Source organism: Cydia fagiglandana, chromosome 17 (assembly GCF_963556715.1).
Source record: "Cydia fagiglandana chromosome 17, ilCydFagi1.1, whole genome shotgun sequence".
Lineage (NCBI taxonomy): Eukaryota > Metazoa > Arthropoda > Insecta > Lepidoptera > Tortricidae > Cydia > Cydia fagiglandana.
This window is the reverse complement of record NC_085948.1, coordinates 11728617-11745929: the sequence shown is the minus strand read 5'-3', so window position 1 is coordinate 11745929 and position 17313 is coordinate 11728617. Positions and strand designations below refer to the sequence as shown.

Below are 17313 nucleotides of genomic sequence, written 5' to 3'. Positions count from 1 at the left end.
GGAAAAAAGTGGCTGTGACATACGGACGGACAGACAGACAGACATGACGAATCTATAAGGGTTCCGTTTTTTGCCATTTGGCTACGGAACCCTAAAAAGGAGGTATTAATTCGGTTTTTTAATGTTTGATATCTCCGTCATTTCGAAAATTATTTTTTTAGTTGAGTTGTAACTTGTAAGTATATACATACAGATTGGTTCCGTCTTTGTCAAAACCCAGTTCTGATGATGAGATTTATGAGGAATCGAGGGCACTCTTCAAATCTTGTAAGGGTGGTTCACGTTTGTGTGGGATAAATTCAAACTCTAGCTAGAAGAAGCGGCACCCCCTCATTTTGTTACAATTATTATGTTGACAAAATACGCCAAGTTTGTAATCTTACAATCTTAACTACAAGGGGGTGCTCAAACACTTTGAAATTTTTCAAATTGTATGAAATCAAAAAAAAATAAGTTACTATTTTTTTGATTTTTATGTATGTAGTAGTTTTCACATTATTTGAAAGTGTGATTTAAAAGATATTATTTTGAAAGAAAATGTTTTTCTACTTCAAAACTTATACATCACATGTGCAAATAGTGTGAAACCAGATATTTAAATAAAATTTTGAATCATAAATACTCTTTTTGTTGGGTTTCAAACAACATACAAAATTTCAACGTGGTTAAGCACCCCCTTGTATAGTTCGTTTTTTTTTAGCATTAGAAAGAACTTGCAAGAAGGTAAGCGATCTTAGCATGTCTTTTAATTGAAAAACGCTTTTCAAAATTCAAAACCTATTACTTATGAAAGCAGACGAATATAAATGGTCGTACTAGATTAATAATTGTTACATACACTCGCGTACAAAAGTATTGCATCACTTTGCATTTTTTCCACTGCACCCAATCATTTTGTAAACCGGTTATTTTCCATTAATTATTTTAATGGGATCATGTCCCTTGAAATTTTAGCTTTACGAAAAGTTAAAAAACATGGAAAACGGCCCAGTATTTTTCAAATTATCGGCATTTTCCCGATTTGTGAGCGGTTTCGCGTTAACACGCGCACGAGTTGCGCTACCCTTGACCCCTATAAAACGGGGGGTAGGGGAGGGGTTGTTATCAGTCACTTATCAAAAGTTGACCGGTACACATCTCCGCATATTTTCCCGTGAAGAAGACCTGTGAAAAATGGAAACCACTGATGCTGAAGTCCGCCAAGTCGTCCAGCTCCTGCAAGAGGGGCGTAGCCAACGTTCAGTAGCTGCCACGCTGAATTTAAGTCAATCTACAGTGTGCAGAGTTTACCAGAGGTTCCAACGGACTGGATCCTTTACTTCAAGACCAAGAAGCGGCCGCAAAAAGTGTACATCAGAGAGGGACGACCGCTTCATTGTCACAACATCTCTCCGAGATCGACACCTGACAAGCGTTGCCATCCAGCAGCGTCTGTGTGAGATACGAGGAGTGGCTGCCAGTGAGTGGACAATAAGAAGAAGACTCAATAAAGCGAACTTGATACCCAGGAGGCCTGCAACAGGGCCCAGATTGCTGGCGCAACACCGTACAGCCCGAAGATAGTTTGCAGAAAATCATATTGACTGGACCATTGAGCAATGGACCCCAGTTCTCTTCTCGGACGAGTGCAGAATATGTTTGAATGGATGTGACCGAAGAGGAAGAGTCTACAGAAGGCCAGCACCTCTAGCACAACTGGCCGCGACAGGCGTGAGAAGTGACAGATCGGCGCGACTTGGCGGCTTGTCGCGTGTTGGCAGCACAACTCACGCGCGAGAGCCGCGACAAACTCGCGATCAGGTGTCACTGTCAGAAAATGACAACGATCGCGACTTTGAACTAAAACCCGTAGCACAACTGCCTATTTTGAGACAAAATATTCTCACGTCTTTATGTCAATCCGCGAGTCGAAGTCTACGCGACTTTATAACGCGACTCGCTCTCGCGAGTGGTTTGCTTGTACTTTTTTAACTAAACTCATGATAATTATAACTTAAAAACAAGTTTCATATATTATGCAATAATATAATTTGTATAATTACTCATTGCCCTAAGGAATAAAGAAGTATGGAACAATGACTAAATGCGCTTTACGCAGTCTTATATCGATTATGCACGGTGATACCTACAAGTACCACAACACATGCACCCATCATGTTTACAACTTTAATTTCAAACAGCTAGCTTGTAGGTACTCAATTAAGTAATTAGGTACATATGTAGGATTTTTAAATTTCAATTCAGGTTCGTAAGTTTGTAAAAGTAATCCTAAGATCCTTACACAAAACTTTCATCAACTTAACAACGGAGCCCGCTTTGCCTGTACATAAATGAAGCCGATGAGGTGGGTAGGTACAAATGTTCAAAACAAACTATCCAACTTATTAAGTAAGCCATAGTCTTAGTAGTAATATTTAGGATCACGGTTAGATGTCTAATTTCAATAATCTCTTACTATTTAGGTACCGTTTGGAACCTTCCTCGACTTCAACAAAACATACCTACATGTGGCCTGTGCCCGCTGCATCGTACTGTAACAGAATGATGTAATACGTGGCTGTAACAGGATCATGTCCGGCTCAAAATCATGCTTTGTATGAAATATTATCAGTCAACACCCACTAAACCATTCCGTCCCCTGCCAACACCATACCGTGACGTGACTGGACCGAGCCGACCAACAATATTTTGAAGGAGTCGTTAGGTCGTTACGCTTTACGCTTATGTCATAGTCTGCGTAGGTAGCAGTACGGTTATCATATGGTCTACCGTATTGAAACTCCTCTAGATCATACCTGTGTTCTAGATGTTTCACTTCATGTTTGACAGGGCCTATTATACGATCATGCTATGATATGTTGCTGTCAACATTAGGTATGAAGTGGGCCTTGGGGAGCTAATTAATAATGGCTTCTAGGAGTTCTAGGTACTTACCTACCTACTTTATTTTTGGTTCTTTTCAAGTAAAAAATACAGGAGTGAAAAAAAAACAAAATTTAAATTAATAGTATATTGATTTCCCTTATATATTCTTGCAATATTCGACTTCTTATTATTAAACCTAATATATAATAACATCTAGAACCACAATGGAGAAATTGTAAGAATCTTCTTTATTACCCTTGAAAAGTATTTTCTCTCTTCCTTTTTCTTGGACATGCGGCGTAGGACAATTCAATATGACCCTGGAAAGAAAATTGGTTTGTAAACAAAACAATAAAATATGGTCGTGACTTCATCGAGGACTATGAAATAAGCTTTTCATATCAATTCGTCAAATCATAAACAGTTACACAGTACACACACATGCCATCCATTATTGTCACAAGAAAAACTATATGAAACTTATTTGAGAGTTACTGCGGCAGCTTGGTAGGTACGCCATAACCATCAGGGTTATTATTAATAGTTCACATCCTCGGTGGTGTTCTTAAAGCTAAAGCGCTTCTCACATCTTAGTTAATTTAGAAAAGGGGACAGCTCCGCCTTTGAAACCTACAAGCTTGCTTAGTGTGTTTCTTTTCCTGACTCTCCACTTCGGGTCCCGTTGGCACGTTCCTGTTAATATTTTCCTTTGGGTGCTGGGATATCAATCGTGTCTAGGATAATGCTGGACTTATTCTGAAAAAAAAAACAGGCATATGAGAACAAAACCAATAATAGCAATTCCATTAATTATAGTTACTTACAAAAATATTTTATTTAAAAGGTTTATTAAACAGAAATTTTTAACAATATATATTTTAAGGAATATTATCATAACTTAAATATATAAGGCTCTATTACTTACATTTTTTCATATTTTTTCCCGTAATTAAATGTTGACAAAATTTGAAAGTTCCTTGACTTTGACAGGAAAAACTTAACCATCGACAAAAAACTAGATTTTTTACCACCAAAGAACGAATGATTTAGCGCATCCCTGGTTTCCGATTCAGTGTTGCCACTTGCAAATATCGATTTGTTTAGACTTTGATTTCGCCGGGTAACACTGACGAGTCGCGCCGCGACTTTGAGTTCTCTACGCGGCTGTTGCAGTCGCGGGTACAAGTTATGCTACGGAAATCGACAGATTTGACAGCCGCGGGAATGGCGACTCGAGTCGCGGTCTAAGTCGCGGATGCAAGATGTGCTAGAGGTGCAGAAGAACGGTTCGCCCAATGTTGCTTCTCCGAAAGGGTCCCCTATGGCGGTGGATCCGTGATGTTCTGGGGCAGCGTTTCCTACGACGCGCGAACAGACCTGGTTTTCGTGCCTGGCGGGGGCCGTGGCGGTGGATTGACCGCTGCAAAATACATTACTGACATCCTGGAGGAACATGTTGTTCCTTATGCCGGTATTTTCGATGAGGGGTTCATCCTAATGCAGGATAATGCCCGTGTCATACCGCTAGGGCCACCGCAGCCTACCTTCTCGAAGTGGGCATCGACACCATGGACTGGCCAGCGATGAGCCCGGACCTTAACCCCATTGAACACGTGTGGGACTACCTGAAAAGGAGGATTCGGAAGCGGAATCCTGCCCCGGCCAATGTTGAGGAGCTGAAGGGAGCCTTGCTGGAGGAGTGGGACGCTATTCCACAAGATTTCATTAGAAAATTAATTAGGTCTATGAAAAACGCTTGATTTGTGTGAGAAGGGCTAGGGGTGGCAACACCATGTATTAATTTAATAATAATAATTTATTTTGTATTAAATAAATGACTTTTATTCTTAACTTTCCTAAATTTATTTCTCGACCATTATGTCGCTACTTTCAGTTTCTGATTTTTTTGTCTTCAGATTTGAAATTTCATTAAATTTCCCAATTTTCTAATGCGTTAGATTATAAGCTTTCAGTTGATACCAAAATTTTCAAAATCGGCTCTAGAATTACAAAGATATTGGGTGCGGACGAAAAAATGCAAAGTGATGCAATACTTTTGCACGCGAGTGTATTTGCCGTAACTTATTTTTAAAATGTGTTTTTCAATTAAGAGACACATCAAGATTGTTAACCTAATTTCTAATGCTAAAAAAAACGAAGTATAGTTTAGATAAATTAAGAAACTTGGTGTATTTTATCAACATACTAAGTGTAACAAAATAAGGGGGTGCCCTTTAGGAAAAAAAAATGTTTTTTGAACCACCCTAACATATAGTGATACTGGTATATTTTAAACAAACCAAGCATTTACATTCAGAATTGTGACATTTGATGAAGTGAAACTGCTGATGATGATCAGAATGGAACTCTTCAACGACGCATAACTCATGTTTGGGGATTTGTCCTCTTCGTTATGTTTGTTAAGCACGTTAGATTTTTAAGTCATATTATCGTGAAGCTCAAGTTCTGATGATGGGATCCATAAGGAATCGAGGGAACTCTACAAATGTTAATGGCATTGTATAGTGACTCTTGTATTTTCATCAGGCAAACAAGGATTTACATTAAGAACAGTGGCATTTGATGAAGTGGTATTGCTGATGGTGATCAGAACGGAACTCCTCGACGACTTGTCTTTTTCTAATTGATTGTTAAGCAAGTTACCCCACTGGCAAAACGAGCAAGATTTTGAATTCGACTTCTACCTGAACCTGGACCCGGACGCGGACCCGGACTCGAGATCGCGAATTCGGACACGGACCCGTTTTCTATTTGGTTGAAGTAAATGGAGTTGGTGAATTTTTTGATTAATTCGGGCGAAAACTGGAAGGTTAGGTATCATAAAATGTTCATGAAGAGAAATTGTAAGAGATGGTATCATTACCAACAACTGTGGAAAATACTGTTTAGTTACTCTTTATTTAAAAATAGCAAAATCAAATTGCATGATTTCATTCGTTTTCTCCACAGTACACAGAATAAGTAATGATATTTAGACTAGACAAAAAAAATCAAAATCGCTTTCCTTCTTGATGCGACTGGCAAATCCTATTACTTTTTGGCAACCGGGTTTTTTAACCTAATTAGACCCCGCTGAATCCGAATTTGCGGTTGCTCGATCGAAATCTTGACCGGAAGTGAGATATTTGACATTAAAGGTCCGTTTTTTTCGTTTTTCGTAAATAACTCTTAAACGGTGGTGCATAGCAAAAAATGTTCTATTACATAAGTAATATGCATAAAATTGACATAAAATGCAGTACAATTTTTCGCTAGGATCAATATTAAAAGAGATCTTAACGCGGGAAATTTAATTATAATCACTTCTAAGGTCCCGTTTTTTAGGTTTTTGTAAATAACTCATAAACGGTGGCCAATATCAAAAAATGTTATTAGACGTTAATAATCTACACAAAATTTTGAACAAAAAAGATTCAGTACACTTTTTGCAGGGATCAATATATAAAAAGATAATAAAGAGGGAAAGTTAATTATACTAAATTCTAAGGTTCCTTGTTTTTATTTTTTCGTTAATAATTTGAAAAGTATGACTCATAGCAAAAAAAATCTTAAACATAAATAATAAACGTAAAATTTCCTACAAGAAACATGCAGAACACTTTTCGCTAGGATCAATATTTAAAAAGACAAAGCAGCGGCACAGATTATATAATAGTTCTTACGAACAGATACTTATCTCTCAAACAAAACGCAAATACCTACCGTTTTGATACCTACACAAAAATACAATGGAGTGACCTTCAACGCGCCGCTCCCCGCACCGCGCGCACCGGCACAACGCTAGGGTTGCTGACGCTTCGAAATGATAAATAAATACCTACTTAAACAGCGCAGTGAAATAAAAGGAAAGCTAAATCTTAAATTATACTAATATTCCAATTATGCGCTAGTGTTTGCGAAATAGTCATTTTAAAAGGTCATATGTCCCTGCAGTAACCGCACTGTTTACGCCGTTTTATAAACCGCGCAATAATCCCAGCAAGAATTAGTTTTAAAACTTCGTGTAATTTAAAACCAGATAGAGATTAATGTTACGCTATAAAGAAAAATAATAGAAACCCCATGAATACAGGTAATTAATTATAAGTTAACCAGAGCAAAAATGAGTAGGCACTTTCCGGTGCAAAGTTAACTTACTGTCGTTAAAATAAACATTTACCAAAATAAATTAAAAATTTGCTACCTATTTCAAATAGTTAGATAGGGTACATCGCCAATTATTAGCCAGTTTTCAATTACTGGCCACCTATACTAAAATGAATTCTGTGTATAGGTGAATAGAACTCATTTTTGTAAGAGGCGGCCAGTTATTGAACGAGTGGGTTGTGGATAAATTTCAGTTACTGGCCATTTTCCTTATACTGAAAATGAGTTTTATTTATCTGTAAATAGAATTCATTTTTGGAATAGATGGCCAGTAATTGAAAATTGGCTAATAATTGGATTTTCGTACCTTATATACTAAAATGAACTTTGTTCACCTATAAATAGAAATCAAATTAAGTGGCCAGTAATTGGGGGGTGGCTAGTAATTGGCGATGTACCCTATCTAAAACTATACATTTGTCATACATAATAAACATTACATGTTTAATTAAAGTAATTCAGTAGTAGGTAGGTACCTACTACGTAGCTTGTAACTATCGTAAAAATTGACAGTGCGGCGGCGCGCGGTGACGTGCGTACGTGAGCGCGTGTGGCAACCAACTGGCTTGCTTTTCTACCGTGAACGGGAGCAGCTTCGTAGGTATAAATCCGAGCTCGCGCGGAGAGTTCCATAGGCCTGGCAGCGGGTAAGTTATTATAATAAACTTTCCCTCTTTATTATCTTTTTAAATATTGATCCCTGAAAAAAGTGTACTGAATCTTTTTTGTTCAAAATTTTGTGTAGATTATTAACGTCTAACAACATTTTTTGATATTGGCCACCGTTTATGAGTTATTTACGAAAACCTAAAAAACGGGACCTTAGAAGTGATTATAATTAAATTTCCCGCGTTAAAATCTCTTTGAATATTGATCCTAGCGAAAAATTGTACTGAATCTTTCTTGTAGGCAATTTTATGCAGAATACTTATGTAATAGAACATTTTTTGCTATGTGCCACCGTTTAAGAGTTATTTACGAAAAACGAAAAAAAAAGGGACCTTTAATGTCAAATATGTCACTTCCGGTCAAGATTTCGATCGAGCAACCGGAAAATTCGAATTCAGCAGGGTCTAATTAGGTTAAAAAACCCGGTTGCCAAAAAGTAATATGCTTTGCTAGTCGAAATCGATTTTATGAAAAATATGACCAGTCTAATTACTATATATGTTCAGAATATTATTTGAATAAACTTAGGATAGGATACTTAGGATAGGAAATAAAATGTGTGTTTTTAAATCTTTAAACCCAATTACTAAGTAGACTGCACATACATTAAAGTTACATTAAAATTCCATTTTGCGAAATAGAGATTTCAACCTTTAACTTTGCAAAAGTAGATAATTGAAATATTCTAAGAGCAATAAAAATAGATTAGGTTAGATTCGAGCTACAATTACATTAGTTTGGGTTCAAGGCAACGTTGCAGGGCCTCAACAAGGGAAAAAAGGGGGAGGGACTGTTGGCCTGGCTCAGTGAGCCAGAACTCACCCACTTATCCCTACTACTGCCGTAAGCAGGTAATGAATTCCCAATGTATTAAGTTTAGGTTTAATAAATTATAAATATATTTTATTAGTAACATAATTATATACAAATATGTATAAGCATAAAGTAATAAATCAGCCTACAGCTATTAATAATGTCCGTAATCTGTATAATCCCAAAATACGGATCCCTCGTATGTGGATGCTGCTTACATAATCTCGTCTGTCAAGATGTTTCGGCAGGAAAGGCCTTGGCAGACTTATAAATTCCTGAAATGAGGGTTCATACCTACCGACTAGAATTGGTTTCATGGTGGTATCAGATGGGTTACTGTACGGTAACCGATGGTCATCTTGCTTATAATCTCGTCTGCCAAGGTGTTTCGGCAGGAAAAACCTTGGCAGACTTATATATTTCTAAAATGGGGGTTCATACCTACCGACTGGAATTGGTTTCATGGTGGTATCAGATGGGTTAGTGTAGGGTAACCGATGCCGACCTTGCTTACATAATCTCGTCTGCCATGGTGTTACGGCAGGAAAAGCCTTGGCAGACTTATATATTCCTGAAATGAGGGTTCATACCTACCGACTGGAATTGGTTTCATGGCGGTATCAGATGGGTTAGTGTACGGTAACCGATGGTCATCTTGTTTATAATCTCGTCTGCCAAGGTGTTTCGGCAGGAAGAACCTTGGCAGACTTATATATTCCCAAAATGGGGGTTCGTACCTACCGACTGGAATTGGTTTCATGGTGGTATCAGATGGGTTAGTGTACGATAACCGATGCCGACCTTGCTTACATAATCTCGTCTGCCAAGGTGTTTCGGCAGGAAAAGCCTTGGCAGACTTATATATTCCTGACATGAGGGTTCATACCTACCGAATGGAATTGGTTTCATGGTGGTATCAGATGGGTTAAATTAGGGGTCCCGTTGGCCACCTTTGAGAGCGTCTGCCAAGCACTTCCGGCAAAAAAAATACTGGCAGACTTCGCTTTTATGTGTCTACATGTAAATTTCTAACTGCTGCCATAACTATTATTTCGGTATCAGATGGGTTAAATCAGCCCCCTTTTTTCACACCGGAAGTGGCCTTCTTTTTCGTACTTTCGGCAAGTTCCGCCGTGGCAGACTATCGAATTCGGACTTAGCATCACTTTTATGGGAAACCATTGTGCATTTCATCGTGGTATCAAGTCGGTTAGAAAATTTGCGGCCGGCTCTTCTACTATAGTGATAGTGGTTAGTCTGTAGGGGAGTGATAGGCAAGGTTTCTGAATAGGCCAGGGCATAGGCAGGAAACAGCGATGTTTGCTAGGCAAATCGCGTCGGCGATGCGTGACCAGCGATGACGAGGATTCTGACCGATTCCGACGCTTCCGCTAACGATATCCTTACACAAGGTTTGAACCACGTAATATGAACATCTTTGTAAGTAAATATGTTGTTAACCTTGCATAAAAAAATTGTTTTCTGCTCAAATGACAAAGTCTAATCACAATCCTTCCCCTTGCCACTTGCGCGTTCCAGGGTTAGCTAACCGTTTATAAAGTACAGTTTAACCACTTAAACAGTTAACTCAGAGTTAGTTAGCGAACCCTAGAACGCGCTAGTAATTCAAAAAATTAACTTTGAGGGGGAAATAAATTTCCCCTCTGAGTTAGGAAGTATGTCGCTAGACAAAACTAGTGGCTAAGTTTGTTCTTGGGATTAGGGTGCGGAGCGGACCTCGGGCGCATTTAGCCAATGTAATTGGTCAATGTAGGTTTGTTAAATTATATTCAAAATTTAAATACGAAGCCACTCTATAGATAAATCAAACGATTTCAATTTCGTAGAAATTTAATATCATCAGTAGAAATCTTATGCAGCCAACAAAATGCCTTTTATAACTACTATAGATTGGAAGATTTTATTACTCATTTAAGAAGCTAGACGCTCAGATTTAGAGATCCAACTAATACAAAGTCGAAATCTAATACTTTTTATGTATTATTTAAATATAATTGTTGGCACTCAGCAGTTTATTGCCCTCAGTTGATTAGGTCATTTTAAAGGTAAATTAAAGTATGAATTAAAATAATTTTAATGTACAAAATAATCAGGCACGCTATGTAGCAATGTAACTCTAAACATTCAGTTATGCTTGTTGGCATTCAAATACAGTGAAACTTGGTTATAAGTGGTGCGTACCCGGCACTTTGACGCTGAATTACCTCTGTTAGTGAGAAAAAACAGACCTCTTTAACTGAGATTTGTTGTTTCGATTTTATAATCAAATTTACCTCTATAACTGAGACAGAGAGTGTATTTTACCTCTTTTACTGAGACTATATTTGAACGATTACATTTGCTTCATTGTTTTTTAGAATGTTATAGGAATTTACCTCTGTATCTGAGATAACGTCAATTTATGACCTCTCTAACTTGGACTTTATTGAAGAAATACCGCATCTAACCGAAAATTCCGCATTCGGTTAATTTTGTCTAAACGACTTCAAGTTTTATTTAGTTAGTTTGAGTAAGTAGTTAAAACTATCGAAACGAAAAACCAAAAACTAATTTTCAAATATTTAAGTTCTAAGACGCAATGAAGTCCGTTTTAAATTTAATTTTACAAAAGCCATCCTCTGTAGAAGTAAAATCATTCAAAGTTAGTTCAATAAAAATTTGAACAGACTAAAAAAACTATTTAAGGACAAGGATTATTTTACCTTTACTTATTGTTGATGATTACAATTCATACATATTGTTGACAAAATACCTTATTTACCACCTCTATAACTGAAATAACCTCTTTTCTCACCTCTATTAATGGAACACTCTATAAATGAGACAGAAATTTATTTATACCTGGCTAACTGAGACCCTGTGTAAGTGGAAAACCTCTTTAAATGAGACAAATTTGCTCGTCCCTTGAGATCCCACTTATCCAGGTTTTACTGTATTTCACATTGTTTATTTCTAATATTAGCAAACGTCAAATAGGTACATCATGTATGTTCGGTTTTATCATTTTATTTGGTGTTTGAATGCGACAAACCATTGACCAATGTACCAAAAAATCTATAAGTACAGGAAATTGTATGGCTGACTGGCTATAGTCTTCACCTTCTGGTTTGCTTAACGTTGCTGATCCGTAAATATATTAGCATTAAAAAAATATATCAATTACAAATTCCTCTTAAATAACGTTGACATCAACACTAAACACCATGGTTTATATCTGATTGTACAGTCAAGGAATTTAAATTCCGACCCATTTCGTACTTTGTCACAGTGACAATCAATATGAAAGCCGCTAGAGACCTCATACGGTTGTCACTGTGACAAAGTACGAAATGGGTCGGAATTTAAATTCCTTGACTGTACCTATTAACTTTCCTTACAGTATAAAACACGAGTTGAAAAATTTTGTATGATTTACTTTTTTCATATTGATAACAATAACTACAACGTGAAATGTGACAGACAATCCCTAACTAAAAGGATAATCGGGAGCGTGCAAAATAAAAAAGCGCAGGGTTGAATTAAATGAATGAACTATAAATAATAGAGTATAAAGGGCAATGGATAAATTGTATGTGGTGTATATGTTAGGCACGGGGCGCTGTGGGGTCAATGACACGCACCCCGTACGGTGGTGCACACCAGTGGGGCACAGGACGTGAGTCACTCGTTGGGTATACAGCTGCTGCCGACAAAAACTACCCTCGCTTTCGATGGAGCACGCCGCCTGTTCCGTGTAAACTTTGGTTGGTTAGAAAATCGTTTCGTTATAGATACGTATTGAACAAACGTGTCTTTGTTGTGAAAAAGAAGTGATAATTAGAAGATTTTACCACTTTGTTAAAAAGGATTATGGACTTTGGTCGTCGACTCATATAAAGTGTCATTCTATGGAACTTGCTAACCATGTAAACAAAAGTCACCAGTAAATTCATCATTCAGAGACAATATCAATATGGCGGTTTGTTTACATAGTTGCATAGAATGACACTTTAGCCGTAATTGTGACGTCGATGGTATGGCAATGACAGTCATTTTGACCAAATAAGATTAGTTCATGTACTTTGACGTTCAATCTTATTCTAGTTTTTGTGAATGAACTTTATATCCGTCGTAAATTTAAGAGTTAGACTCTTGACGGTGTAGCTCTCTTTATTTGACTCTATCCAGGGCCGCCTCTTTGATTTCCTTATACGACATTACAGCTATCTTTTATTTGTGTTATGTTAGTTATGTAGCTTATCCTTTATATCCAGCCAACGAAAATTATGTACCTAAGTACATTTTACATGGGATAAAGGTCAACATTTTTCAACAGTCCCAACTTTACCGGGTTAAAATTTAGCTATCCTATTTCATAATCTTATTTGCAGCTGCTATTTGGTTAAACGAACTAACAAAAGATAAGCCAGAATGGCTTAGACTTAATTTACTTAAATAAAGATTTATTTTGGTTATTATATATTCATTCTTCTTTGGCAGAACTAATCATGGCAATAAATTATGTGTCACCTTTTCTTTTAAAGCCTGGCGAATTGTATAGATAGATTCGTGTATGGATTGTGTAGTGTAGGGAGTGAAAGCTGTAACATATGCCGGCCTCATTCGCGTTATGAAGTGTGGTGCGGTCGCGGCGCCATATGTTACGGGGACAGCTGATTCAACTTTTTGTGGGCATAACAATCTCGGCAGGTAACTATACGTATTATTATTACAACTAAAACAAAGTAAACAATTGCAACATACTCAGTAATTACAGTACCTGCGCGTTTGTATAAGACGATGTTTGATGTTGACAGACAATAACAAGAAACAAAGAAGTAAACTGAGTAGCATGTGAAATCGAATATCTGTAGAAGCGAGCGAACATTTAAGTTGATAAATGCGAGTTATAAGCTGAGCAAAATGAATTTATTGGCTCGTCAATGAGAGCTTGTCTGCAGGGGGCGAAGAACTACGGATGGTCGACCTTCACCTAGGATTGGCTGGCCGTCGATCCTGCCCATGCTCGCTTGACGCGTGCATTTATTTATAGATGCTTCTCGCTACAGTGACAATCAACTCGGCTACTCTATGTAATGTGTTGTCTTCTCAAGTACATAGCGACGTAGCTACAGCGGACAATGCTCCTGAGCTCGTTTTGTTTTCAGATACAACGTGCTTCTAACTAACGTATTACTATTGAAGCGTGTCAGTTGCGTGACTCATATCGTTAACAAAATTTAAAGGCGGAAATTCATTTAGCAATGACGTAATAAGTAGCTTTTGTAGCTATTCATTATAAAGATCAGCGTGAGAACAATCGCGTCAAGGAGAAGGCTAGCATTAGCGGGGACGTCGAGCCAGCTCGTTGGCGATTGCGATTCCATGTAAAAGAATGTAAAGCTCGGGGGCTGCAAGTGTGCGAAGCGTCAATAACCTCGTCGGTACGGATCGTGGAGGTTGCAATAAATACGACATCGGCGTCGCTGGCCTGGTCAAGAGCCTTTCAAGGCCGGGAGGTGAGGCGGGGTGCGCCTGCGCCCCACATTTGCGCCTGAGCCGTGCCACTCTTGCCCTACCGCCTGCATTCCTTCAGAAAGAAGGCGCAAACGCAACAAATCGTAACTGCCCTTTTAAAATCCTATCAGATTTCATTTAAGGTGAACACTATAAGTAATAGAATTTCCGAAACCCATAAGTTAGAAGGACTCTATACACAGAATGGTTTTCTGTGACTCTATATTAGTTTATAGATAAGTATGGTTTACAAAGAGTTTCATCATTTTAAAACTTTTAGTGTTTCTCGTAAAAGCTAATATACCTTTAAAGAGAAAATCGTGACCGTCAATATGCCTAGTAGATATTACGTGTACGGCTCGCTGGTTTCGTAACTTAGTCTGTCAAGGTCACTACACTAATGACTTTGTACTTGAAATGTTAACGTAACTGACGAAGAAACTTATTGCAATAGTATTTCCTTCAGCTTAGACCTTGTCCTTATCGCCGGTGCACCTAATTGGTCTATTAGATGCAATCTCACTTGAAGCATCTTTGCTACAACAACAATGAATAGCACTGCAACAATGATTTCAATAGAACGTCTTACAGGATCATAGCTAATCACTATAAGCACAACACAACACAGACAGAGCATCTGTCGTATCGGCATGGCATCGGCAGGTAGAGCGCGATGAAAAGAGACAGACACACACATCAATTCACTCAAAGTAAGGATTCAACAAAGGATCCGTGGTTGTTCGTAGTCGCGAGCAGTGACAGGAAGCATGGGGCGGCGATGAGAACTCACCGCAGATCGAGGTAACGTGCGCTCTTTTTTCTCCTATCACAGGACATGACGTCTGTTGGTTATAGTGCACTTCGAAGACCACTTCACCAGCGAGGCATTGACACCATGCTCACGATCGCACGCGCAACGTCGAGGCACCACGGACACTACCACTGGCGGCGAGAGAACGCGCGCACTGAGGCACGATCGGCCGGCGGAGCGCGAGCTACCTGCCGTTTCCGCGGCGCGGCGAAGCGGAGGTGCGCATCGCAGCGCGCGCGCAGGTCCGCACCGCGAGCAGGGAGGGGGAGGGATCAGCCACTCTCTGCTATGCCGCAAAAGCCCTGCATGCGCCCGCCTCGACCGGCAGGGCTCGAGCTCCCCGTCAAAACATACTTACTAGCTGTCGCTGCCCTACCACAAAACAACACCGCAGAGAACAGCCGGTTTTTATGGGGCTTGGTTTAGATATAGCTGCGTACACTTTTAGGAAAAAGGTTGTTGTAATAAAGTTCGAAACGATTGTAAAGTTTAAAAAGGGAGTCGAATACGCATTTTAAAAGGGGCCGTATCATATATTCGGTTTTTCATTATGCGTTTACAAATATTTTAATTAAACTGTAACCACAACACAATGTTCAAATTGTTTCAGTAGTTTGACGCAGGTTGGTTTGGGTAAGCCGTACAAAATTATGTTTTTGATGTTACATAATGTGGTATAGGAGTTTAATTATTCTCATGAATTGATACCTATTCCGAGTTATTAAGTAACCATTGGACCGCAGTGTTTAAAACTGAAGAGAAACTTAAAACTGAGTTTACGTCCTAATTTACATGTGAATATTGTTTGCCTTAACATGAGTCATTTCCGAAGGCCCGGCCGACTTTCACCCATGCTCGTGCGCCTACAATTAAGCGTATTTCGTAGCCCGGCCCTTTGTTGCAGATCCCGACGCGATCTGGAAACGACCAAAAAGGAACTAATCGCATTCATCCGGGCTTGAAGTCAAGAGGCAGTTACTTGAACTGCAGTACCTATTATAATATGATATGATATATGATCCAGCCAGTCAACTCTGCAACCCGCAACGTTATAGATGTATTACATGGATGCCTTTGATAAAATCGTAAACCATTCATTTGCTGCAAATGGAACAAAACTACGAAATCTACGAATAATGTAAGTGGTATTTTTTAAATAGCCTTACAATCACCCCTGTATTATGTAAGGGCCAAATGAGGGTCAATAATGTAATGGGACCAATTGCATTAAAACAGTAGTAACGTCAGATATAACAGTCGACGTCTGATATTCACGTTAAGCTAATCAATCATACAAGAAATGTCGTCATTTTAAAATTTTATCTGTGAAATTGTTAACTCATCACAAAAACCCTTCGTCTTATCAAATATAATATAGATGATGATGATAATAGATGATGAATTTTGGCGGGTTTCTATTTGGCTGTCCTTTGTTAGCTACCCTATGTAGTTACATATTATAATCGAGAAATAAGTAGGTAAACTTAGAGCACTCCATACACGGCCGTCCTTATTTACTTATTTAATAATAAGTTGTATGGGAGGTACGGTAAAATTTACGATTAGGTAATAAGTTTTAAACTCGCTTATAAATTAATACTCATTAAGTGCAATTTTAGCAAACGTCGTGTAAAACTTATTATCAATTGCTTTTTGTAAATATGTGTATAGCGTGAGCATTCTATGCTTATTATTTCTCTTTAGTACAAATATGTGCTTCGCCCTACTAAGCGTTATGCATGTGTTCAATAAGTCACTATCCTAGTTTTATTTACGTTGATATAGCATGCTACCAAAAGGTAATTCGTTTAGGTATTCAATATTCATGTTTATGTTGCTGCTTTACATTCGCGTGACGATGTAAACAGGATTTAATAGGAGCATCCTGAACGCTTCCGAGTACGACCCGCAACGGGTACTGTATTCCCACCGGGTCCGGAATTAAATGACCCTCTGGTTTTTTCCTAGCTGCCAAAAATATCATTGTTGCCTTTGCCTCGAGCTCCGTTGTTCTCTGGGTAATTTAGTTTATTGTGTACCAAGTTTGTAACGGAGCGCAAAACGCAACGACTTCAAATTTTTAAAATGAGAAAATCTCTCCCGAGTTGTACATTAAATTGTTGTAAAGAGTAACATTACTGAAGTAGCATGCTTTTATTGTCATTACTTGTATCCTATCTACAAAATTAAATGCTGTTATTTCTTTGTATAACTAATTCAAAATGAATACTAAAATAGAATTCAACGATCATCGGTAATATTATGTTAGAATACATTAATCGGCGTTTAACGTAGATTCAAGTTTAGGTCAACAACGTATTAAACGGCCAAGTGCGTCAATATAACCAGCTAATTATGTATTTAACTATCTGACTGAATATTAATATCAATATATTTTATGATTATAGCCTTTGCCCGTAACATCATCTTAGCAGATTATAAGACTGTAATTATAGTAACTATGTATGTCA

General features: G+C 38.2%; 1 protein-coding gene and 1 long non-coding RNA gene across 5 annotated transcripts in view; both read right to left on the bottom strand.

Moving 5' to 3' along the window:
- Positions 1 to 17313, bottom strand: part of LOC134672475 (protein gustavus) — a 104564-nt gene that overhangs the window by 27247 nt on the left and 60004 nt on the right. The window contains exon 1 of one of the 4 annotated variants that reach the window (XM_063530413.1): positions 14822 to 15030. The exons of the other annotated variants lie outside the window; for them this stretch is intronic. Within the exon in view, the coding sequence (XP_063386483.1) occupies positions 14822 to 14868 (47 nt within the window). The 5' untranslated portion in view covers positions 14869 to 15030. Of the gene's footprint in view, positions 1 to 14821; positions 15031 to 17313 lie in introns of those variants that run through there. 4 annotated transcript variants of the gene reach the window in all.
- Positions 2996 to 4137, bottom strand: LOC134672741 (uncharacterized). The gene is made up of 3 exons (XR_010099381.1): positions 3791 to 4137; positions 3500 to 3621; positions 2996 to 3185 (listed from the first exon to the last, which is right to left on the bottom strand). It is a non-coding gene; the product is annotated as an uncharacterized LOC134672741 (long non-coding RNA).